Genomic DNA, 27,586 nt, shown 5'->3' with positions numbered 1-27,586 from the left:
CAAGACAATAATCTAAATCAATATCAGCTTAATATATAAGACAAACATAAATGTAACATAAATAGGATGTGTTCTCATCTGCTTTGCAAAAGAAATTGGAGAATTGACAGATGAGATAGATAGAGGGCATACAAGCATGTGTTCGTTCATCATAAGAAATTTCGAAGCATCCAATGTCTAGTCAAGAGTGACACAGGTGGATTCTCGAGACAGACAGAGTCTTGTGTGAGAAGAAGGCATGAGTTCATCTTTGTCCATGGTGGTAGACAATGAAAGGCAGTGACGGTGAGTTCTCAAGATAGAGACAGGCACAAAACAACCACCATCGCAAAGGCATAATTGAGAATGAGAAAAAAAGATAAAAACAAATCTGATGCACCTAATTTGTTATAGGATTTGGTGAGATTGAAAATGCAGCATTGTTGTACATACACCAACTAAACACTTTGAATACCCTGGAATTCTTCATAGAATATTGTATAACTGCCCATAAATGATGCTTATCACTTACAACTACTGGATTTTGGTTTTGGATGAAGTAATATGCTGGATAGACAAGTGAATCCAGTGAATTGCACATATCCAATGTTTTAGTAAAAAGATCATGAATTTAACTCTCCCAATAACATATTACACACTCCTATCATTTGGTTTTACGACTCAAAAAATTACATACATATATTTTGGTAAAGAGAATATAGAAATAAACCGGTATGCACTCATGTTTACACCAAAAATGAATAGACAGAAAAAATTATCTGCTACAAGTTGTAACTGTCAATCCCCAAATCCCTCAAGGCATCAGTAGCAGCTTCCTTACAACTTGCATGTGTTTGCTTTGCTTTCCGTATGTATTTCTCAATTCCATTATTAAGAAGAATAGTTCTGCACAATATAAATTGTGTAAACAGGAATTATTAAGCAAGAAAACTATTCCATTATTAAGAATAGTTCTGTACAATATAAATTGTGTATATTATTAGAAAACCATCGTAAATGCTGACACTCGTTTCAAGATATTTATAAGTGATCAGATTGTGCCACGCGGTTAGCAAAAACTCTGATTTTATTTGCACTGTAAACATCACAAGTTATGAACTTACCTGTTCTCTTGGTTTCTCGCTACTAAATTTCTGATCATAAGACAGGAGTTTCTTTGCATTTGGTGTGCTGCAGGAAATTTCTGCATGGCTTGAATAGCAAGGTCGCCAGCACCAGCTTCAATGGCACGGGCTGCATTTTCCGGAGATCTTAGAGAAAGCACAGAAATAATAGACATGATCTGCATCACAAATCTGCAAATTAGTACTTGAACTTGGTCTACCCTAGTACATTTTTTCCACAAATGAATACTATTACAATACTGGCGTTACAGAGACTAATTAATAAAAAAAGAACATTATTAACTAAAAATACCACATATAATTAATTAGAAAAAATAAGATCATCTAAGTATTAATCCTCCACATTACAACAAAACTATTTAAATATATTCAAATACAACACAAAAAGTTAATTGGATAAAGCACATGATATCGAATTGAAACCGTTAAGAGTCCCACATCGGACAATATATGGCCTGAACATGTGTTTATAAGTGGGGGCAATTCTCACTCTACTAGCCGGTTTTGTAGGGTTGAGTTAGGTCCAACCACATTTCTTAACAGAAACAAACCAGTAAAAAAAATTCATAATCTTGCAGATCCTGTTTTGAAATTTACAAGATCTACCAAAAAGGGATACACTATCACTAATTAGATATCTGTATGGGCAAAATAACACATACTTAGGTTATTTCATCTCATCATCAAAATTAGACTCTCCAAATATTGGTTTTGGTCTAGTAAAGTAATAATAACAACAGAAATAGCCTCAATTTTCCATTGCGACCCCTAAACAGATACAGCCTCAATACTGTGGGATACAACTTGGTTATGGTTATTGTTGTTTATAGCTGAATTTTGTAGGTGTTGACACCCATAACTTGATCAAGTATATAAATCCAGTTTAACTGCATGGTAAATCCTCATTACAGCTTCTCATTTTGGATGAATAAAAGTCAATAGCAATCCTAAGACGTAAAAATAAACTAGTATTTAAGTTACCATGAAATTAATCTGCCAATGAAAAACATAATACTTGGAGTAGGATGATTAAGACTGATGGTTTGAACTGTTTAAGATTCTCACCTCTTGCAAAACAGAAGGATCGTCAGCATATCTGGCTGAAAGCTTGATTAGCTTATCCATACCCCCTTTCCCGACAATAGCACTCTTGTTTGCATCACTTCCTGCTAACTAATCAAGTAAGCATATAAAGGTGTTATTCAACATAAAGAAACTAAAACTACATGTTTTAAAGTAAAAAATGATAATGCCAGGCCAGGCAAACTATATTTTCACAGACGAGTGTAGTGGAGAAGATAGCTTGTATTTGAGACTATGTTGTTAATCTCAGATAGCGTTGCATAGCACTGACCCCCTAAAATGTTATAGCGGGATAGCCACTATTACAGAGACTAAAAACTAGTAAACATAAATACTCAAAAATAGACTAATACAAAAAATTAAAAAGATCATCATACTTAATAACTAAATAGCCTAAAGGATAGGGTAATAAACCTTAAGCAGTGAAGAAGAATAATAATACAGAACTGAACTAAAAGTAGGAAGAAGAGTTGAACAATTATTTGTGAGCAAGAACATGACATTACTCTTCAAAGAGTTCTGATTGAAATTTATACCCTTAAAAAAAAGACAATTGTTTAAAAGAAAAGAATGAGGAATTTATTCCCATATGGCGGTTTGGGGCCGCAATTAGCGATGCTACAACCGCTATTGTTGACAAACGTCGCGCCGAACCCTACCACCGCTGCGCTATTCTGCTATAGCGGTGCTATAACGTGCTATTGACAACAATTAGGTTTGAGCCCTAGAAGAAATCGGGTAAGATTGTTTCATTTTTACCCACATTACTCAAGTATGACATGATATATATTACACATAAGTTTATGAATACATGACATGCCGAAGAAAAGAAAGCCAAAGTCGTATTTCAGGCCAAATTGTACCATTCAAAAGACAGGCAAATGTGGTTGGTATCAGTGTTGTCGATGGCAGATGACGATCCATGGCGGAGAGCCAAAATCCTGCCATACCGGTCGCTTTGTGGTGCCGTTATAGCGGATTATGGCGGAAAAACCCGCAATATCGGCGGATATTTACCATTGCGGCGAGCCCAAAAACCGCCATGTATATCTACCATAGCGCGGCAATTTGATAACACCAGTTGGTATGACTGGAATAGTTGACTTATAACTCCGGAATTTACGCAAGCTTATCAGCTATATACCACATAGTGAGGAATATACATTTTTTTAAATGAACAAATTAAAGATGCAAGGGATAGATGTGAAACAAATATTAAATCATATTCAGGTACTAGTAATAAAAACTTGAAACACGTGAATTATAAATATTCAAAGAAAACTTTCAGCTCAAGAAGAAAGGGTGAGCCAATAGCCACTGAAAGGGCTAAAAAGGAAAAAACTCAGTCAATCGCTTCAAACAACTAATGGCTATGAAAAATACTACTACTTTGTTTAGAAATTGTTAAACATGAATAAATATAAATATAAATGACAATAATAAAAGGTCCGAGGGGAATTTCAAGATGAGCATCTTCAACTTATACCTTTGAAAGTAATGAGCAGCAAACTTTGGCTACATCTGTGTTGCCTTGTTCTCCACTGTCGTCTATACATTTGAGTACTACATCAATACCCCCTTTTTCAGCAATGGATTTACATATTTCATCCTGTAACAGATTATAAAGACTCAGCAAAGATAATACGAGACAGTATATACTCGTTTTAAGTGTTTCAATTTGATGATTATAACAAGCCTAATACAACATAACATGCTAAATCTAAACCTTAAAAAGCATTAAAATTTTAAGGGTGAGAACAGAACAAAGCTCGAGTTTAAGCCACCCTCATTAAGAATTCTTGAAAAACTCAAAGCATGCCTTTTGTAAAGCAACATGGACAAGTATCACCCATAACTTGCCCTAAGTTTGTTTTTACCAGGTTCTTCATGAAGAAGGAAATCATACAAGGATGCCTTCGGGAAAGGAATCAACGGTAACTCAGCAATTAGCATTATATAGAGACAGAGACAGCATAAAATCTAAGACATGAATCAATGGTGACACTAATGACTTGTGTTTGTAACAGCAGTAACCATAAATAACAGTTCCTTTTCAATTATCAATTTTTTTGCAAAAAAATTATTCTTATTTATCTGTCATTTTCAAATTTCAAGGTTTCATTGACAAATGGTTATAATCTCTTGAATTTTGAATGGAAAATCAATTTTTAATTCTCGGTGTAGATTTAGATTTTATTTCACTTACATTTACTGCAGTGGCCTTTAAAGTGATGCATGCTGAAATTAAGTCAGGTGAGTCAAGTCCTGTGTGCAGAGAATCCACAATGGCTTCTGGAATTCCAATCTTAGCGAATTTCCGTGCATATCCATAAACCTGAAAATGGAATGTAATGCACAGTTTTTAATTGTGATGTAGCAGTTTTATAAAAATTTGGAAGATCCTCTTGTTTACCAAATTAAGTTCATTTCATGTTTTTCTTATACTGTGTGGGTGTTTATAAGATGACATGCAAATTCAAGCTACTTTAACTTACTTGGGAAGCTAGAACACGATTGTCATCAGGCGTCAAAAGTACACGAATAGCATCATATAAACTTTGAATGCCAGGGTTCTTATGTGTGGACATTATCTCTACAATTAACTCATCAACTTTCAATTCCATAAATGATTCCTTGACAATCTCATCACCAGCCGCAGCTGAAGCCACAACACGGAAGCCGTTATTTAATACATCTACATTTTGCTTGTTGTCATTTAAGATACCAAGTATAATCCTTGGTCCGTTACTGTTCTGGAACATTCCTGTACTTTGAACATCTGCAGCAACAGAGATATAAACATTGTGCTATAGAAAAAGAGAAGTACAGTCTATGCAACATTACATTTGAGGATTGCTAAACAACCAAATCAAAAACATTATTAAGATCTAATATAACCAAAAAAACTCAACTAATATACATGAGCAAGAGAAAGAAGAAACTCAAAGAACTAACCACGAAGCATCGACGATAAAGCATTTAAAGCAGAAAGAAGAACAAGTCGAGATCCATTAGCACTATTAATCTTAGAACAAACCAATTCAACGCCGCCATTTTTCGTAGCAATAGCCGCATTGCCATTCCCAGCATCACCGCCACACAACTCCGCCAGTTTATCAAACGCTTCCACCGTCTCATCCAATGCATCCGATTCAGACTCCAACCGCTTCAGCTTTTCCAAGCACTCTATCACCGGATTGCTCTCTCCGGGAACGGAAGTCACGATGCCTGTTAAAACGATGTCGTTTAGCTATTAGAATCGAAATGAGAAACGCGGAAGAGAAGAAGATGAAGGGAGTAGTGACCTGAGAGATCGACGCCTTGGAGAGTGAGGGTTTGGATTGCGTCTTCGAGAGCTTCGGCTGGGTCCATTCCGAGGTCGTCGATGTTTTCGTTTACTAGCTCGTTGAAGGCTTCTTGTGAGATCGCACGCGCCGTCGTCTTTGGTGGAGCCATTGATGTGCTTTCGGACAGTCTCTGTTTCTCTTGGTTTTGCTTCGGCTTCTATATTTTCAAACTTGGAAATGAAAGCACCATCAGTAAAAAGAATATAGGAAATCAAAAATGATACTTTTAGAAGAGAAATACTTGCATGGACACGAACCTAACCCTTTTGAGAAATACTTGCATGGACACGAACCTAAATCCAATTTTTTAGGCACAACCAATAAAAAGAGAGAGAATATAAATTTATTTAATATTAATTTCGTTTTTAATTGGCATCATGGGGGTGGTTGAGATAAAATAGGAGAGAGACAATTTAATTTTTAATTTTTAATTAATAAAAAAAATATGATTGGTTGTGTGTAAGTACAGGTGGTATGGTTGTGTCCATCTAAGTATTTTCCCTTTTAGAATTGCTCAAGAATTATTTTTTAAAAAAAAATTAATTTAATTTAAAAAAAATTCAATATACTTTCAAAGTAATATTTATATTTGTTAGAGCATGTATTTGCATTTTTATTTTTTTTACTATTAAAAAAGCTAATTGATATCATTATTAATCAAAAATCACATTGAAAATCTTTCAAATTTAAAAGATAATAATAAGTATGAATAACTATATGAAATTTTTTTAAATAAAAATAATAATGAGTACTTTTAAATACTTAAGTTAATAATACTTAAGTTAATATATTATGTAATTTTCGTTTGGTCAGTTTAATTTTTTGGCTAAGTTTAATTTTTTGGCTAAGTGGAGGTGGAGGTTTATATAAGGTAAGTCTGGTCTTTAGAGAAATATTGTGATTGTTATATATGGTGGCATTGTAGTATCTTCTAATAGGGGCGGAAAAGACTCAAGCTTTCGGCATTCCTCTTCTTGATGAAAAGGACTTTCTTTGCTTGGCTATAAGCTAAAGGACCTGTTTGAATGATTTACGGATAGTATCACACTATCACTAGGAAGGTTGGATCAGAGTTCCAAACGTCTTTTTGGATTGACCCTTGGGATAAGAGTATTTCCCTCAAGAATGAGTTTCCTATGTTGTTAACCATCATTGGTTTTTCTAAAAGGAGTATGAGACAAGTAGGTAGGTGGGTATATGAGACATTTATTTGAAATTTTAGATGGAAGGAATCATTCTTTTTACATAAGGAACTTATTGTTTAAGAATTCCTTTTGATCTTTCGAGAACATGTTTTTTCCTTAGACGAAAACAATTGGGTTTGAAAGTTTGTTAGGATGGTATTTTCTCGGTGTCTTCTGCTTACCGTTCTCTTTTGACTTTTTCTACTCTTTTAAATCTTTCCTCCTCCATTGGATTTTCACTTTTTCCTAATATTTGGGGTAGTTAGGCTTCACCTAAGGTGATTGTTTTTTCTTGGCAGCTCTTGAAGTTACCTTTTCCTTTTAAGGGTTTATATCTTGTAGCTTGTCATTTAGGTTTTGGTTTTGTTTTCGTTGTTATTGAGTTTTCTCACATGATTGCGCATCTTAGAGTTGAGTTCTTAATTTATTTTTACGCATGCATAAATCAAATTGTTTGATTATAGTTCTAGCAATATGCTTCTATTCAATTTGTCAAAATTTTGAATCAAGAATCACATTTGAATACGGTTCAAGTCATGACAAACTTGAACCAGAAGCTTTAAAAAAAAGTCATGACAAACGTTTCTAAAAACACTTCATGTTTTGCAAAAATTAAGGTTCTGGAAGTGTGATTCGAATCATAAGCTTACCTGATTCGAATCAGAGTTAAAAATGCCCATAAATTGCTTACGTATTGTCAAGATTCGAATCACATATATCCTGACTCGAATCAACCACATTTCTGAAAAAGCAGGATTTTCTTGTGTTTGTGTAATTTGAATTAGTGCAGCTCATGATTTAAATCAGAGAGGTTTGATTCGAATCACAAAGTGTTTGACTCAAATCAAGCAGAGATAGTAATTTTTGGATTTTGGTTATGTGATTGTGATTCAAATTAGAGGTTTTCTTGACTCGTATTGTGTTGAATCACAGAAAGCTTGACTCGAATCATAAAGTCCATTTTCTTGGTCCTTGGGTCTTGATTCAAATCACTTGATTTGTTTACTCGTCTCGTACTTTTTGCTTATTACTCGAACTAAATAGCAATTTTCTTTCATTTTGGTGCTTGATCTCCAGCACACATATAAACCATTTTCTCATATCTCATTCATAATATTGAAAAACATATACATCCACTTTTGATTTACAACTTACAATTCAAAACACATTTTTTCTCTCAATTTTCAAAAGAATTTTGAATCTTGTTTTGAGTTTTGCAAACAAAATATTTTCATATTTAACATCTTGCATGATCCATTTTTCTTTGGATCTATCTCTCATCTTAGGGTGTAACACATGTGAGGAGAGTTGTTATTATGATTAACATTTTCTTTGAAGATTTCTTGAGGATTTCAGGGGTTTACAATTGTGTGTGTGGTTGCGGCAAGGATTGAAAAATCTAGCAAAAAAGAAGGAGATTATTCTCTCCATAATTATTTTGGTAGAGATGTGTGAAAGCCTACATACAAAGTTCGAGTTTTCTCATCTTCGGACATGTCAAGGATCAAGATACTGGTAGGATTGAGTAAAGATCATTGCAGAACATAGGCTTGGCGCAACATTCTTGGAACTAGAAGACTTAAGTTGATTTCTAGTGGGGATTTTGTAAGAGCTCAGTGTCAGATATTGTGTACAAGTCAACATGGATTCAGATCAAAGATTTTTATTTTTCAACAATATTCGAATTGTGATTGTACTAAACAACTTTGTAAAATTTGTCAAAATCATAGTGGAAGGACAACAAATAAATGGCCATCCATTGGAGACTGGATTAGGCATAAGTGCGGACGAAAACACTGAACCAATATAAATCCTAGTGAAATCTTCTTTATCCATATCACTTTAATTTTTTGAAAGTTACATGTTAGGTTTATCGCTTTATTTGAATCAAATGGGTTAAGCTTGTTGCATCAATAATGATTTCATTCATAAGTGTGGGTTTTGTTATATTAGAACTTTAAATCATTCTTGTTGTTGATTAAATCTGGAAACGATAATTTTAGAATTCTCATTGTATCCTCCAGTAGAATGATATCATATTAAGATCATTTGACTCGACTTGTCATCAAGCTTTCTTCTCAACTAATGTGGCACGTGTCTATGTGCTATAGATCCAAATATATTCAGATGACTCAAGCTAGGCTTGACACCAGATCAACATTCTTCTGGCATGATTCCTTTTAGCTTCTTCGTCGGAATCTATTAAATATGTATGTTGAATTCAACAGAGTTTCACTCAAAAATTCTTTGGGTAAATGCTTGCCTTTCAACATACTTCTCACCATATTCATGATGGTTTGATTCTTCCTTTATGCACTTTCGTTCTGTTGTGGAGTGTAGGGTGGCACCACCTCATGCACAATCCCTTCTTACTCATATAATGTGTCGAAGTCTTTCAACACATATTATCCACAACCACCAGTTTTCAGAATCTTGAGCTTTTGCCGACTTTTCCTTATGACCATAAATTTGAACTTGGCAAAAACTTCGATCACTTCACTTTTCTTCTTGATCAGGTAAGTCCACAGTTTTCGACTGAAATCATCGATGAATGTGACAAAGTATTTGTTACCTCCATTCGAAACCACTTGGATCGGACCACAAACATTAAAGTATATGACCTCAAGGATTGCCTTCGACTTTCTTCCTGCATCCTTGTTGAAGTTGTTCTTATGCTGCTTCTCCTGCACATATTCATCACACACTTTTCTTGGAATGTCGATCTTTGGTAACCCTGAAACTATATTTCTTCTTTTCAACTCTTTGATAACATTGAAATTGAGATATCCTAGTCAATAGTTCCATATCCATTTATCTCCACTAGTTGCAATTGCAAGATACTTATGCTTTATCACATTGAGTTTAATATTGAAGGTTTTATTCTGAGACATAAAAGCCTTCAAGATTAACTTTCCACTTGAGTCGTCAACTCTCATCATCTTGTCTTCAATCGACACCTTGTAGTTCTTTTCTACCAATTGCACTATGCTGGGCAAATTGCTCTTCGTGCCTGGTATGTACAACACATTGTAAACTATCGACCTTTTGCCATCTTTCCTCATAATCAGAACAACACTAATACCTTCAGCTACTAGTGTAACATCCCGATATTTTATATGCAATAGATTTATCGTTTTACTAATTCTATTTTGTAAATAATTTATTTTATGTGTATAGTTATATTTTAATTAATTATTATTATCAATCTATTTTAATTATTTGTTTTCATCCCCTAGTATAATTATTCTGATAACTTAGAAAAATTAAAATTATTTTATTGATTTATTTTTATACCTTCTTTATTTAGTTAATTTTATAAATATATTGATTATATTTAATAATTAATATTGTTATATATATATATATATATATATATGATTCTATTATTGTTATAGTTAAATAATTTTAATGTTAATATTTTAAATAAATATGTTTTATATAATCATAAGAGTGGTGAGGTGGAGTTAAAAAAAAAAAAAAAAAAAAGAAAGAGTAAAAAGAATGAAACATGGGGGTTTATAACAGTATGATTTAGTTATTAAATTTTTATAATAATTATAATAATAATAAATAATGGTAATTAGGTTAAGTAATTCCATTCTTATAATTAAGTTGACTAGTTCTTCGACTATTTTCCTACGTGTAGTTATTCAGTTTCCCCACTTTCTCTCAACTCCCGTCTTTAAACTCTCCTAGGCTTCACGTACAAACCCTTACAGAATCAAAAATCTCAGAAAATATTTTCTAATCGCCGGTAAGCTTTGTGACATCAATAATTCTTCAATTTTGTTCCGGTATCGTTCCCGAGAGTGCTTTTTAAAGTTGTTGTTGGAGTAATCATATCGTAGGGCTATTTTCAATTCAGAGGGACACACGTTAAGGTAAGGGCTTTTTCTCATGCAATTCTAAACTAGATCTGAATTAAGAATTAGTTAAATATTTTATGCATGTTGTAATGTTTGAGAGGTTTAAATAATTGAAAATAAAATGACGTAGTAATGAACCAGTATCTTATTTAAATGTGTGTAGGTATGTGGATCTCGTAACTATTACGTTATAAAACTGATACAATGTGTTTTATCTAATATATGTGAGTTTTTATACCTCGTGCGTTATCAAATTTATGTGAGATAAATATTGTTTGACTTTGTGGTTGTCTTAGTGATGGAGTTCTGTGTGGTGCCTTAGTGGCGGGTTATTTTTCTCATTGATATGAGACGAATTCTTTGTGGTGCCTTAGTGGCGGGCTAAAATATCCGGATCATATAGTTTAAGAACATTCATATTTTGCATTTAATTATTTGTGGTTGTTAATCTTGAGTTAATTACTCTATGTATATTATGTCATAGTTACCGTGCGATATTAACAACTTTGGAGGACCTTCCTTTTATTTAGTTCTCTTTGACATGATATGTATATTTGTATTTGGTTGATTTTTAATTCTTGTTTGGTTTAGTTTGCCATGAGTGACTGACCCTTACAACAATATTTTAGGTATGGATGCAGGACTTCAAAGTGAGTGATGTTGTCTGATGTGTGATCGTGGGGAAAAAGGGATTTTCTTTTAAGCAATATTATGTAGTAATTAAATCGTCCGCATTAAATTTTGAAGTTATTTATTTATTATTATTTTTATTTAATTAGAAGCGCGGTTTTTCGCTTAGGAATTTGGATTGAAGTTGAATGTATTTCATTTTAAACCATTTTACTTTCGTTTAAACAAGTATAATTGATAATTTCTAAGTCAAATCTTGGATGAAAATTCGGGGCGTTACAATTGGTATCAGAGCAATAATCCTCGGACAAATATTTTGGGGTGGGACGAGTGTGTGTGACGTTTGCTTTGAATTATATGTGAATGTTTTGATATCCTTATTTTTAGACTTGCTATTGCTTTTCTCGTTATTACTAGAAGGATCAATAGTTGTTTATTTGTAGTCATAATATGCTTTGATTTGTAATTTTGTAATCTATGTGTCTGTTATTGTGTTTGTTTTATAATTGTAAATATAAAAATGTTTATTATTGAGTACTTGTTTTCATATTTTAGAATCTGTAATTTTAATTTTAATGAAAAAAAAATAATACTTTAGTTTACCTGAAGTATATATTTAGGAAAAGTGTGACAGTATATTATTTGATTAGTGTTAAGAACTTAAATGAATAGTTGCATAAATTTATACAAAAAAAAATTATAGTTTTCAGTTGTGTATTTATATAAAAGGAGTTGAATAATTCTACGGGAGGTTTTTTCAAATGTTTTCTTGATTTAACTCAACCTTCTAATTTTGAGGATATATAGGAAGTAAGAATGTAAAGTCTAAGACTTATATTTTATTATAACTATTTTATTTATGTGGTATAGTATTTTAATTTTGCATTATATAAATATTAATTTTATTATCGCTTGACTTTATGTGTTGAAGAAGTTATATTCAAATATTTTAGAATTTTTAGTTTCGAGGACGAAACTATTTTAAGGGGGTAAGAATGTAACATCCCGATATTTTATATGCAATAGATTTATCGTTTTACTAATTCTATTTTGTAAATAATTTATTTTATGTGTATAGTTATATTTTAATTAATTATTATTATCAATCTATTTTAATTATTTGTTTTCATCCCCTAGTATAATTATTCTGATAACTTAGAAAAATTAAAATTATTTTATTGATTTATTTTTATACCTTCTTTATTTAGTTAATTTTATAAATATATTGATTATATTTAATAATTAATATATATATATATATATATATATATATATATATATATATATATATATGATTCTATTATTGTTATAGTTAAATAATTTTAATGTTAATATTTTAAATAAATATGTTTTATATAATCATAAGAGTGGTGAGGTGGAGTTAAAAAAAAAAAAAAAGAAAGAGTAAAAAGAATGAAACGTGGGGGTTTATAAAAGTATGATTTAGTTATTAAATTTTTATAATAATTATAATAATAATAAATAATGGTAATTAGGTTAAGTAATTCCATTCTTATAATTAAGTTGACTAGTTCTTCGACTATTTTCCTACGTGTAGTTATTCAGTTTCCCCACTTTCTCTCAACTCCCATCTTTAAACTCTCCTAGGCTTCACGTACAAACCCTTACAGAATCAAAAATCTCAGAAAATATTTTCTAATCGCCGGTAAGCTTTGTGACATCAATAATTCTTCAATTTTGTTCCGGTATCGTTCTCGAGAGTGCTTTTTAAAGTTGTTGTTGGAGTAATCATATCGTAGGGCTATTTTCAATTCAGAGGGACACACGTTAAGGTAAGGGCTTTTTCTCATGCAATTCTAAACTAGATCTGAATTAGGAATTAGTTAAATATTTTATGCATGTTGTAATGTTTGAGAGGTTTAAATAATTGAAAATAAAATGACGTAGTAATGAACCAGTATCTTATTTAAATGTGTGTAGGTATGTGGATCTCGTAACTATTACGTTATAAAACTGATACAATGTGTTTTATCTAATATATGTGAGTTTTTATACCTCGTGCGTTATCAAATTTATGTGAGATAAATATTGTTTGACTTTGTGGTTGTCTTAGTGATGGAGTTCTGTGTGATTGCCTTAGTGGCGGGTAGAGATTTCTGTGTGGATGCCTTAGTGGCGGGTAATTATATTTTTCATCATATATGACATATCATGTGCATTTTTATGTGGTGCCTTAGTGGCGGGTTATTTTTCTCATTGATATGAGACGAATTCTTTGTGGTGCCTTAGTGGCGGGCTGAAATATCCGGATCATATAGTTTAAGAACATTCATATTTTGCATTTAATTATTTGTGGTTGTTAATCTTGAGTTAATTACTCTATGTATATTATGTCATAGTTACCGTGCGATATTAACAACTTTGGAGGACCTTCCTTTTATTTAGTTCTCTTTGACATGATATGTATATTTGTATTTGGTTGATTTTTAATTCTTGTTTGGTTTAGTTTGCCATGAGTGACTGACCCTTACAACAATATTTTAGGTATGGATGCAGGACTTCAAAGTGAGTGATGTTGTCTGATGTGTGATCGTGGGGAAAAAGGGATTTTCTTTTAAGCAATATTATGTAGTAATTAAATCGTCCGCATTAAATTTTGAAGTTATTTATTTATTATTATTTTTATTTAATTAGAAGCGCGGTTTTTCGCTTAGGAATTTGGATTGAAGTTGAATGTATTTCATTTTAAACCATTTTACTTTCGTTTAAACAAGTATAATTGATAATTTCTAAGTCATATCTTGGATGAAAATTCGGGGCGTTACAATTGGTATCAGAGCAATAATCCTCGGACAAATATTTTGGGGTGGGACGAGTGTGTGTGACGTTTGCTTTGAATTATATGTGAATGTTTTGATATCCTTATTTTTAGACTTGCTATTGCTTTTCTCGTTATTACTAGAAGGATCAATAGTTGTTTATTTGTAGTCATAATATGCTTTGATTTGTAATTTTGTAATCTATGTGTCTGTTATTGTGTTTGTTTTATAATTGTAAATATAAAAATGTTTATTATTGAGTACTTGTTTTCATATTTTAGAATCTGTAATTTTAATTTTAATGAAAAAAAAATAATACTTTAGTTTACCTGAAGTATATATTTAGGAAAAGTGTGACAGTATATTATTTGATTAGTGTTAAGAACTTAAATGAATAGTTGCATAAATTTATACAAAAAAAAATTATAGTTTTCAGTTGTGTATTTATATAAAAGGAGTTGAATAATTCTACGGGAGGTTTTTTCAAATGTTTTCTTGATTTAACTCAACCTTCTAATTTTGAGGATATATAGGAAGTAAGAATGTAAAGTCTAAGACTTATATTTTATTATAACTATTTTATTTATGTGGTATAGTATTTTAATTTTGCATTATATAAATATTAATTTTATTATCGCTTGACTTTATGTGTTGAAGAAGTTATATTCAAATATTTTAGAATTTTTAGTTTCGAGGACGAAACTATTTTAAGGGGGTAAGAATGTAACATCCCGATATTTTATATGCAATAGATTTATCGTTTTACTAATTCTATTTTGTAAATAATTTATTTTATGTGTATAGTTATATTTTAATTAATTATTATTATCAATCTATTTTAATTATTTGTTTTCATCCCCTAGTATAATTATTCTGATAACTTAGAAAAATTAAAATTATTTTATTGATTTATTTTTATACCTTCTTTATTTAGTTAATTTTATAAATATATTGATTATATTTAATAATTAATATTGTTATATATATATATATATATATATATATATATATATATATATATATATGATTCTATTATTGTTATAGTTAAATAATTTTAATGTTAATATTTTAAATAAATATGTTTTATATAATCATAAGAGTGGTGAGGTGGAGTTAAAAAAAAAAAAAAAGAAAGAGTAAAAAGAATGAAACGTGGGGGTTTATAAAAGTATGATTTAGTTATTAAATTTTTATAATAATTATAATAATAATAAATAATGGTAATTAGGTTAAGTAATTCCATTCTTATAATTAAGTTGACTAGTTCTTCGACTATTTTCCTACGTGTAGTTATTCAGTTTCCCCACTTTCTCTCAACTCCCATCTTTAAACTCTCCTAGGCTTCACGTACAAACCCTTACAGAATCAAAAATCTCAGAAAATATTTTCTAATCGCCGGTAAGCTTTGTGACATCAATAATTCTTCAATTTTGTTCCGGTATCGTTCCCGAGAGTGCTTTTTAAAGTTGTTGTTGGAGTAATCATATCGTAGGGCTATTTTCAATTCAGAGGGACACACGTTAAGGTAAGGGCTTTTTCTCATGCAATTCTAAACTAGATCTGAATTAAGAATTAGTTAAATATTTTATGCATGTTGTAATGTTTGAGAGGTTTAAATAATTGAAAATAAAATGACGTAGTAATGAACCAGTATCTTATTTAAATGTGTGTAGGTATGTGGATCTCGTAACTATTACGTTATAAAACTGATACAATGTGTTTTATCTAATATATGTGAGTTTTTATACCTCGTGCGTTATCAAATTTATGTGAGATAAATATTGTTTGACTTTGTGGTTGTCTTAGTGATGGAGTTCTGTGTGGTGCCTTAGTGGCGGGTTATTTTTCTCATTGATATGAGACGAATTCTTTGTGGTGCCTTAGTGGCGGGCTGAAATATCCGGATCATATAGTTTAAGAACATTCATATTTTGCATTTAATTATTTGTGGTTGTTAATCTTGAGTTAATTACTCTATGTATATTATGTCATAGTTACCGTGCGATATTAACAACTTTGGAGGACCTTCCTTTTATTTAGTTCTCTTTGACATGATATGTATATTTGTATTTGGTTGATTTTTAATTCTTGTTTGGTTTAGTTTGCCATGAGTGACTGACCCTTACAACAATATTTTAGGTATGGATGCAGGACTTCAAAGTGAGTGATGTTGTCTGATGTGTAATCGTGGGGAAAAAGGGATTTTCTTTTAAGCAATATTATGTAGTAATTAAATCGTCCGCATTAAATTTTGAAGTTATTTATTTATTATTATTTTTATTTAATTAGAAGCGCGGTTTTTCGCTTAGGAATTTGGATTGAAGTTGAATGTATTTCATTTTAAACCATTTTACTTTCGTTTAAACAAGTATAATTGATAATTTCTAAGTCATATCTTGGATGAAAATTCGGGGCGTTACAATTGGTATCAGAGCAATAATCCTCGGACAAATATTTTGGGGTGGGACGAGTGTGTGTGACGTTTGCTTTGAATTATATGTGAATGTTTTGATATCCTTATTTTTAGACTTGCTATTGCTTTTCTCGTTATTACTAGAAGGATCAATAGTTGTTTATTTGTAGTCATAATATGCTTTGATTTGTAATTTTGTAATCTATGTGTCTGTTATTGTGTTTGTTTTATAATTGTAAATATAAAAATGTTTATTATTGAGTACTTGTTTTCATATTTTAGAATCTGTAATTTTAATTTTAATGAAAAAAAATAATACTTTAGTTTACCTGAAGTATATATTTAGGAAAAGTGTGACAGTATATTATTTGATTAGTGTTAAGAACTTAAATGAATAGTTGCATAAATTTATACAAAAAAAAATTATAGTTTTCAGTTGTGTATTTATATAAAAGGAGTTGAATAATTTTACGGGAGGTTTTTTCAAATGTTTTCTTGATTTAACTCAACCTTCTAATTTTGAGGATATATAGGAAGTAAGAATGTAAAGTCTAAGACTTATATTTTATTATAACTATTTTATTTATGTGGTATAGTATTTTAATTTTGCATTATATAAATATTAATTTTATTATCGCTTGACTTTATGTGTTGAAGAAGTTATATTCAAATATTTTAGAATTTTTAGTTTCGAGGACGAAACTATTTTAAGGGGGTAAGAATGTAACATCCCGATATTTTATATACAATAGATTTATCGTTTTACTAATTCTATTTTGTAAATAATTTATTTTATGTGTATAGTTATATTTTAATTAATTATTATTATCAATCTATTTTAATTATTTGTTTTCATCCCCTAGTATAATTATTCTGATAACTTAGAAAAATTAAAATTATTTTATTGATTTATTTTTATACCTTCTTTATTTAGTTAATTTTATAAATATATTGATTATATTTAATAATTAATATATATATATATATATATATATATATATATATGATTCTATTATTGTTATAGTTAAATAATTTTAATGTTAATATTTTAAATAAATATGTTTTATATAATCATAAGAGTGGTGAGGTGGAGTTAAAAAAAAAAAAAAAGAAAGAGTAAAAAGAATGAAACGTGGGGGTTTATAAAAGTATGATTTAGTTATTAAATTTTTATAATAATTATAATAATAATAAATAATGGTAATTAGGTTAAGTAATTCCATTCTTATAATTAAGTTGACTAGTTCTTCGACTATTTTCCTACGTGTAGTTATTCAGTTTCCCCACTTTCTCTCAACTCCCATCTTTAAACTCTCCTAGGCTTCACGTACAAACCCTTACAGAATCAAAAATCTCAGAAAATATTTTCTAATCGCCGGTAAGCTTTGTGACATCAATAATTCTTCAATTTTGTTCCGGTATCGTTCTCGAGAGTGCTTTTTAAAGTTGTTGTTGGAGTAATCATATCGTAGGGCTATTTTCAATTCAGAGGGACACACGTTAAGGTAAGGGCTTTTTCTCATGCAATTCTAAACTAGATCTGAATTAGGAATTAGTTAAATATTTTATGCATGTTGTAATGTTTGAGAGGTTTAAATAATTGAAAATAAAATGACGTAGTAATGAACCAGTATCTTATTTAAATGTGTGTAGGTATGTGGATCTCGTAACTATTACGTTATAAAACTGATACAATGTGTTTTATCTAATATATGTGAGTTTTTATACCTCGTGCGTTATCAAATTTATGTGAGATAAATATTGTTTGACTTTGTGGTTGTCTTAGTGATGGAGTTCTGTGTGATTGCCTTAGTGGCGGGTAGAGATTTCTGTGTGGATGCCTTAGTGGCGGGTAATTATATTTTTCATCATATATGACATATCATGTGCATTTTTATGTGGTGCCTTAGTGGCGGGTTATTTTTCTCATTGATATGAGACGAATTCTTTGTGGTGCCTTAGTGGCGGGCTGAAATATCCGGATCATATAGTTTAAGAACATTCATATTTTGCATTTAATTATTTGTGGTTGTTAATCTTGAGTTAATTACTCTATGTATATTATGTCATAGTTACCGTGCGATATTAACAACTTTGGAGGACCTTCCTTTTATTTAGTTCTCTTTGACATGATATGTATATTTGTATTTGGTTGATTTTTAATTCTTGTTTGGTTTAGTTTGCCATGAGTGACTGACCCTTACAACAATATTTTAGGTATGGATGCAGGACTTCAAAGTGAGTGATGTTGTCTGATGTGTGATCGTGGGGAAAAAGGGATTTTCTTTTAAGCAATATTATGTAGTAATTAAATCGTCCGCATTAAATTTTGAAGTTATTTATTTATTATTATTTTTATTTAATTAGAAGCGATGTTTTTCGCTTAGGAATTTGGATTGAAGTTGAATGTATTTCATTTTAAACCATTTTACTTTCGTTTAAACAAGTATAATTGATAATTTCTAAGTCATATCTTGGATGAAAATTCGGGGCGTTACAACTAGAGTATTGTCATTTGAAAATTTTATCATGTTCTTCATCGAGGATTTTATGTTGACAAACCAATCTTTCCTTCCAAACATGTGTGAAAAGCATCCTGAGTTCAAGTACCATTGGTCCTAGAATCTCTCTTCTTCTCTTGTTGTGACCATCAACATCATCTCTTCTTCTTCGTCTTGTTCTTTTTCTTCATGTTTTGCAAACTTCGCATCACTTTCTTGATTCTTCTGTTTTTCTAGACAATCACTAGAATAATGATCATACTTCTGACAATTGAAACACTGAATGTGACTTTTGTCAGGTTTTCGACCACCTATACCTTTGTTGCAATTCCCAATTTCCTTTAACTTTCTTTTCTTTTGCTGACTGAGCCTACAAAGCCACATCACTCTTCGACTTGCCTGCAGCTCTTTCGACCATTCTTTGTTCATGAGATTCAAGCATACCTTGAAGCTCGTCCTTTGTTAATGTCGACAAATATTTCGACTCTTCTATGGCAACTACCACGTGGTCGAACTTTGGAGCCAATGACCTCAAGATCTTTGCCACAATTGATCTTGATGTCAACACCTCTCCACATACCTTAATTTTATTCACTAGTTTCGTAACCGTAATGATGAAATCAATTATGCTTTCACTTTCTTCCATCTGAAGAAATTTATACGTTCTTTTGTGAGTTTGTAACTTCACCTCTTTCACCTTTTATGCGCCTCCAAAAGAATTTTCAAAAATTTCCGAAGCTTCTTTCGTTGATTCAACATCACTCGGTTTCTCAAAATTATCTGGATCAACACATTGATGAATTATAAAAGAGTGCTTTGTACTTTTTCTTCTCCAATTCTTTGTGTTTAGCCTTTTCTTCACCCGTTGCATTTTCTGAAACGTAAGGTCAATGCGAAGACAACTTCGCAAAAAGGTCGACACAAAGACAACTTTGCAAAATTGCCTGTATCAATATAATTCACTATAGCATGAAACATAGGGAATTGAAACCCATATCTCTTATATATAGAAACAATAATAAAGTAACCAAGTGTGAATAGAAAAGAAAGTTTAAACTCATACATTACTTTAAAAAATGAACTCAATAACTCAGGTAATAGATGTTTCACTTGAAGAGATTGCACAAGCACTAGCAAAAAATGGGAGGAGATTGAGGAAGATTGTAGAAGTGAGAAAACAACTTTCAAAATTTCACAAATGGAAAAAAGAATGATACAATATGTCTCCTTATATATTCCTTGGAGAAGGTAAATTGTGCGATCCTCGACATTGGAAAGTGTGCATCACATCACCAATGGTCAAGATTTCAGTGCTCACTATTCAGAAAACACTAAAAAGCCTTAGTACTATAAAGAACCATTACCGTTAAACATATGGACACGTGTTGAGACGTACCTGCAAAACATTACTAATCACAAGGAAAGAATTTAACATTTTTTCTCCCAAAGACATCAACACCCACTAAAGGCTCTTTCGCTCCCTTCCACTATAGCCCAGACTGAAGACAAATCCAATAAAACCCACGTTCTACGACGTAGAAACAAGGACTTCACGAGACATCTATTTTGGGTCGTTCATAAGGCTCACAAAGAACGCCTAATATGAAACGCTAAAAGAAAAGTCGCAACGAACAAGTGAACCTTTACCTTTGCCAAGGACACGTGATCATGCCACCCATCATATCTCCCACCGTTGATATCTAATCGAATGATCATCCATGTAAGACTTCAGATCACACACGAACAATTCTAACCATCCATACTATATATCACACTATTTCAAGTATCCAATTCATTCCTACTCTCATATTACTTTTCACTAGGTAATTGACTTGAATGCTAAATTGCTGCAGTTCTACCCCTTCTTTGTCGTATCAAGTTCTTGTTCCACCGCTCCAAGACCTTATTCCTTGAATCTAATGGTGTATTTGTTTCATGGGTAGAAAATATATTCATGGGAATTTAAGTTTGGAAATAAAAATACTTATGTTTGTTAGAAGAGAATAAAAAATTACTCCTAGGAAAACATTATACCCAGGAAAGAATTTTTCTCATGTTTAGTGGCTTTCTAATCCCCTCTCATAAGTGTGGGAATCTTTTATTCACGGCGATTGCCACCAAATTTTGTAAAATTATATGGTTACCTCCACCACTACATACTATTTTAGTTATAATAATTATTTTTTTATCTATAATTATAATATATTATTAATTAAAAATAATGGAGTTGCCATAAAAAAATGGAGGAATTCTAATAAGGGGACAAAAATTAATGTATAATATATATTTAAAACAATTTAGGATTTTAATAAAAAAATTATAATAAAAAATAAAAAACAATTTAGGATTTTGATAACACTTTTTGAATACATAAAATAAATTAAAATAAAAAATAAAAAAATTACAGTGATTATAATTTTTATTAAATAAAAAATAAAAAATAATTTAAAGGTGAAGAATAATTATAATAAATTGATGGAAGGATTAGAGAAAAAAAATGAAAGAAAATAATAATTTAAAATAATAATAATAATAATAATAATAATTTAATATAATAATATTAAATAAAAAAATAAAAAACAAAAAAAAAAATTTTAAACTCAAACCGTCCTACCCAAAATCTTTTTATCCTTTTCACCCCATTCTTCCTATTTTTCAAAGCCCTCCCCCTTCCCCTCCAAACTCCCAAACATAGCCTTAAAATCGCCCGATTCAGGACACAAAAGTGTCTTTTAGAGGAATTTTGCTTTCCTCCCCTCCCCTCCCCTCCTAAAAATTGAACCAATTACATTTTATTATAAATATTTCTCCCCCTCCTCTCCTCCGTTCTACCTCGAACCAAACACACCCTTAATATTATTTTTTTTAAAAGGAATAATTTTAAAAATGTTATCATAAGTGCTTAAAAAAAAACAAAAACAAATTGAGGGAAAAACACTGAACTCTCTGAACACCAGTTGACTCGCTCTCAACTCAAAGCCGAGTCTAAAATCCTTCCTAACTCGTCCCTCTCAACTCACAACTCCAATCCTGAATCGACTGTGAAACCATCACCACCCTCTCCCATTTCCTCTCCACAACAACAACAACAACAACGACGAACACCAGTTGTTCTACTCTTAACTCGTTTCCCTCATCGAGTCTCAAGATTTCAACGCCAAGTTACAATAACTCATTATCAATTTCAACAATGTCAATTCATTAGTATGCAAAGCACCGGTACTAGCAACTATATCCCCCTGTGATTACCGCAGCGGTGATCGACCGCATTAAACTAACTCCGATCACCGACACGGAGGCACCACCCAAAATGAAACCCCCGAATCTCAACCTCTCAATTTCTCCCAAAGACACCATCATGGCCAACAAAGCAATCACCTACCTAAAACGCCACCCACAAAACCTCCCATCACTCTCACCTCACTTCACTCCCCAAGCAGCCACCTACCTTCTCCTCACTTCCCAAAACAACAAATCCCTAATCCTCAATTTCCTCAACTGGGCCAACTCCAAACCCCACCCTTTCTTCACCCCCCATTGCCAAACCCTAACCCTCCACATCCTCACTCGCTTCAACCTCTTCAAAACCGCTCAAACCCTAGCTCAAAACCTCATCACATCCTCAAACAACACCACCTCCCTCGTTTTCAATCTCCTCCAAGAAACCTATCACTCATGTAACTCGTCTTCTGCAGTTTTCGATTTACTAATCAAATCATATTCCCAGCTTAACCTAATCGAAAACGCTATTCACACCCTCCACCTCGCTAACCGCCACGGTTTCTCCCCGGGAGTATTGTCTTATAACTCAATCCTCGATTCAATACTCCGGAATGGGGCTGACCGGTTATCAATTCAGCACGGTAACCGTGTCTTCAATGACATGATTCATAACAATGTGTCGCCGAATATATATACTTACAATGTAATGATCCGTGGAATGGTTTCCGCGGGGAATTTGGATTCTGGTCTCCGTCTTATTCGTGAGATGGAGGCTAAAGGCTGTTTGCCGAATGTTGTGACTTATAACACCATGATAACTGCTTATTGTAAAGAGAATAAACTCGAGGAAGCGTTTGGTTTGTTGAGAATTATGGCTAAGAACCGGGTTGAGCCTAATTTGATTTCTTATAATGCTGTTATTAATGGTTTGTGTAGTCAAGGGAGGATGAATGAGACGATGGAAGTGATTGAGGAGATGAATTCAAATGGTTTGAGTCCTGATTGTATTACGTATAACACGCTTGTGAATGGGTTTTGTAAAGACGGGAATTTTCATCAGGCGCTTGTTCTTCTTCATGAGATGGCTGGTAAGGGTTTGTCGCCTAATGTTGTTACGTATACTACTTTGATTAATGGTATGTGTAAGGTTAAGAATTTGAGTCGTGCGATGGAGCTTTTAGATCATATGCGTGTTAGGGGACTTAGTCCTAATGAGAGAACTTTTACAACTTTAGTTGATGGGTTTTGTAGGCAAGGGTTAATGAATGAAGCTTATAAGGTTTTGAGTGAAATGATTGATAGTGGATTTTCGCCTTCGGTTGTTACTTATAATGCAATTGTAAATGGATTTTGTTGCTTAGGGAGGGTTGAGGAAGCTGTTGAAGTTTTGAAGGGTATGGTTGATAAGGGTTTGTTTCCTGATGTTGTTAGTTATAGTACTGTTATATCTTTGTTTTGCCGAAATGGGGATTTGGGAAAAGCATTTCAAATGAAGGTGGAAATGATTGAGAAGGGCATATTGCCTGATGTTGTGACGTATTCGTCGCTCATACAAGGTTTATGTCAACAAAGGAAATTGTCAGAAGCTTTTGATCTTTTCCGAGAGATGTTGGGGCGAGGTTTATCGCCTGATGAGGTTACTTATACTAGTTTGATGAATGGTTATTGTGTTGAAGGTGAATTGAGTAAGGCTCTTGATTTGCATGATGAAATGATGCATAATGGTTTTTTGCCCGATGTTGTTACTTATAGTGTACTTATTAACGGACTTAATAAGAAAGCTAGGACAAGAGAAGCTAAGAAGCTTCTTCTGAAGTTGTTATATGATGAGTCTGTACCAAATGACGTGACGTACAATACCCTGATAGAAAACTGCAGTGATAATGAATTTAAGAGTGTGGTAGGTCTTGTCAAAGGATTCTGCATGAAGGGTTTAATGGATGAAGCGGATCAAGTTTTTGAGACAATGCATCAGAGGAATTTTAAACCTGATGGAGCTGTATATAATTTGATGATACACGGACATTGTAGGCGTGGTAATGCTCGCAAAGCATATAATATGTATACAGAGATGGTGCGTTGCGGTTTTGTTTCTCATATGGTGACTGTAATTTCTCTCATTAAAGCTCTATCCAAGGATGGGATGAATGATGAGCTGAGTTTGGTAATGCAAAATATATTGAGCAGCTGTACGGTCAATGATGCCGAGCTACCTAAAGCACTTGTCCAGATTAACTTTAAAGAAGGTAACATGGATGCTGTTTTAACTATGCTCACGGAAATGGCCAATGATGGCTTGTTACCTGATGGTGGAGATTATTCACGTGCTTCAGCAAGTGCGTAGTAATTTCTTATGTTGCGGGTTATACTGTGTTACCTTACAATTTGGACCAACACTTCCTGCAAACATCCAGTATGATTGTTCTTGGCGATTTGCAGCGGGGAAATGTAATTCCCCGGTAAGAAAGTAATTTATCTGCAATTGTCAAAAGTCACCTTCACCAGGTTAATACAACTTCCTTATCTATGTCTACCGTGTATGAATTACTAACACAAATTTACGTAGGAGGTATTTCTTATACTAATTTTTGAAATTTTAATTTGTTCTATTGTTTTAATTATTATACTAACCATAGGGATGCTGTGTAAATTTCTTTTTTGCTCTAAATCAAATCAAAATTGTCAGATGGACCAATGATTCCATTTCAATCTAGTTCCAATTTCATTCCCTCGAATGATATTCCACTAAACTAAATGTGACCTGGTTTTTGTTTGGATTGTTATAAATCATTGAGTATGAAGTAACTTGCTTCCAATAATAGAAAGACCACGGTTCTTTGATTTTGTTCATTGTATTAGATTTTGTCGGTTTTGTATTTTCAATTGAGACAATATGATTGGATCAAAATGTTCGATATAATTTGATCTTCTTGACCAAAAAAAAAATCAAGTTCTTCTGTAGTTTCTAATCTACTTCCAGTTTGTTATTATGTATGAATTTTTAGAATTATTTAAATACTGAACTTGAGAAAGTATCTGGACCTGATCCACCATTTATGGCACATGAGTTATATAGTTTGCTAGTTTGATCAAAACATGCTCTCAAAGCTACAAAAATCAAATGCTTCCTACTGTGTCTTATATTTTCTGTGTGGTTTGTAACCTACTAGAGGGAGCCTAAGACATATACAGGGGCAACGGTATTATTGTAGTCAACAAGTCATGGTAAAGGTCATCTAAAAACTAAGGTTGATCTCACCCCAGTTTCTAGATTTAAGGATATTACTCTTTATGAAGCACAAACAACTTTAAGATTAAGCGTATCACGGTGTTTGACATTTGTATGACACTCGTACGACAAATGTCAGAAAACTCATACAAGTGTCCTAATAAAATGTTTTTTTTTCTATGCTTCAAATCTCTTTGAATCAGTCTTCAACACTTGTATGACACTCATACGACATGTGTCAGACGATTCAGACAAGTCTTTTAATTTTTTTTGTTTTCTTCTGTGCTTCGACACATCTTATACCTATGTTACTAATTTCAGATTCTGTTGCGTAGTAGCACTGACTTCCTAAAAGGCTATAGCGGATAGCGAGATAGTCTCTATTGCAAAGACCAAAAGCCTGCGTAAAAGGTAAACATATATACTCAAAGGTAGACTCATACACAAAATTAAAGAGATTATCATACTTAATAGTTAAAGAATCTAAAGTATAGCTTAATAAAACTTAAGCAGATAAGAAGAATAAAACTAAATTAAACTACAAGTAGGAAGAAGAGAACGATTATTTGTAAGCAAGAACATAACATTACACTCTTCAAAGGGTTCAGATTGAAATTTATACCCTTAAAAAGTAGACAACAATTTTAAAAAGTATTTTGAGGATTTTATCTCCAAAATTCTCATAGAGGATGCAATAGCGGTTTGGGCCACAACCGTTATTATTGACGATGGCTTGCGGACCAAAAGTGCCGCGCTGAACTCTTTATCGTTATGCTTTTCATCTATAGCGGTGCTATTGACAACATAATCTTATACATCTTTTGGAAAAATCTCACACATTTAAAAGGATTAAAGAGTATCAAAGCAATGTTTATAAGTGAAAGGTTAAACACATTAAATTTGAATAGAAGGTTAAAGCCATTATATTTGAATAGGAGATTTTAAACTTTTTTATTTAGTTGGTGGATAAATGAAGGACAAAGACTATCATATGTGTTGTGGTATCCGTATCCTATGTTTTTGACATTATCGGTGTCAGTCTGTCGTGTCTCAGGATCTATGTCGGAGCCCGTGCTTCATAGATTACTACTAAAGACTCCTTTATTAGAGAACAAGGTGGATTCATCAAGTCAATTGTTTTATCAATAGGTATTGAATTTCAAAACATAACATGCTTTATTTCCTAAATTGGTTTCTGATCGTGGCAAACTATTGTTTTATTGAAACCGTCATTGTTTCGTTATTTCTTGGACATTAAAATTTATTTCCTGCAGATTGAAATGCATGTACCAGCTACCAAGCATTTTAGTAATGTTAATGGTGAAAACAAAGCTGAATGGAAAAGTTAGACTAGCTGAAAATGATAATCTGAATAACTAAAACATCAATAGCATTTAAAAGCTCAGAAGTGGCAAGGAAGAGACGGGATGAAAAGAAACATGAAATTTTGCTTTCAGTTCTACTCTTTTTGATTACAGATGACACAACATATCCAATAGAAGATGTATTGACATATCCAATAGAAGATGTATTGCCTAAGGCCTTGAAAAGGTTTTGGATGCAGGGAAGAATCTTATAGAGAAACAGAAGTTTCTTGCCCGTCAATGAACTTCTGCCATAGTGAAGAAGAAGCTGTATCTGTTCTTAGCTTTTTGGTTACATTTTTGAGTTTTCTCATGATTATGAAATCAACATTGAGAGTGATGATTTTCGTTTCCATAAATTGTGCCAATGTTCGAATGTGAACCATCGAGTATCTCTAAATACATAAGAAACTCAAAGATGATGAGTATTATGTTATGAGGATGGGGGATAACGGTGGATATCTTCGAATATTCTAAAGTTAGAAGATTATAACAGATCAAAACATAGGAGAACAATGGTGGTAGTAGCACTTATAAGGATATACTTCCTCCGTCCCATATTATAAGCAAATTTCATTATTTTTAATTCATTTAATAACTAATGTAGTATATTAGGGGTGGCAAAACGGGCCGGGGTCCGCCGGGCCGCCCGCGCACCCGCCAAAAAATGGCGGGTTGGGTTGGGATTTTAGGCTCGCCGCTCGCCAAAACCCGCCCCGCCAAAACCCGCCGCCCGCCATACCCGCCCCGCCAAAACTCGCCGCTCGCCAAAGCCCGCTCCTCCTCCAAAACTCACTCTTTTTTTTAGTTAATTCTAGTAATGGTAATTTTTGATGATTTATT

General features: G+C 32.2%; 2 protein-coding genes across 5 annotated transcripts; one reads left to right on the top strand and one right to left on the bottom strand.

The window, feature by feature from the left end:
• Positions 1 to 572: 572 nt before the first annotated feature.
• LOC131595677 (uncharacterized) lies at positions 573 to 5,734 on the bottom strand. Its single transcript, XM_058868109.1, has 8 exons — positions 5,513 to 5,734; positions 5,163 to 5,435; positions 4,703 to 4,986; positions 4,414 to 4,542; positions 3,694 to 3,816; positions 2,190 to 2,297; positions 1,104 to 1,282; positions 573 to 885 (listed from the first exon to the last, which is right to left on the bottom strand). The coding sequence occupies exons 1-8, from the start codon at positions 5,661 to 5,663 to the stop codon at positions 762 to 764; spliced, it is 1,371 nt and encodes a 456-aa protein (XP_058724092.1). The 5' UTR covers positions 5,664 to 5,734; the 3' UTR covers positions 573 to 761.
• Positions 5,735 to 21,847: 16,113 nt separating this feature from the next.
• Positions 21,848 to 27,285, top strand: LOC131595676 (pentatricopeptide repeat-containing protein At5g39710). Of its 4 annotated transcripts, XM_058868104.1 has the most exons (4): positions 21,848 to 24,655; positions 25,701 to 25,790; positions 26,419 to 26,528; positions 26,654 to 27,285. In XM_058868104.1, the coding sequence occupies exon 1, from the start codon at positions 22,239 to 22,241 to the stop codon at positions 24,492 to 24,494; it is 2,256 nt and encodes a 751-aa protein (XP_058724087.1). In that variant the 5' UTR covers positions 21,848 to 22,238; the 3' UTR covers positions 24,495 to 24,655; positions 25,701 to 25,790; positions 26,419 to 26,528; positions 26,654 to 27,285. The 4 variants fall into 4 exon arrangements, with proteins under 4 accessions (XP_058724087.1, XP_058724089.1, XP_058724090.1 ...); XM_058868106.1 differs by lacking the exon at positions 25,701 to 25,790 and having other exon boundaries at positions 26,434 to 26,528; XM_058868107.1 differs by lacking the exon at positions 26,419 to 26,528.
• The last annotated feature ends 301 nt before the right edge of the window (positions 27,286 to 27,586 follow it).

Source organism: Vicia villosa, linkage group LG4 (assembly GCF_029867415.1).
Source record: "Vicia villosa cultivar HV-30 ecotype Madison, WI linkage group LG4, Vvil1.0, whole genome shotgun sequence".
In the NCBI taxonomy this organism is placed as follows: Eukaryota; Viridiplantae; Streptophyta; class Magnoliopsida; order Fabales; family Fabaceae; genus Vicia; species Vicia villosa.
Note: the sequence above shows the minus strand (reverse complement) of the source record. Positions and strands in the feature narration are given on the sequence as shown.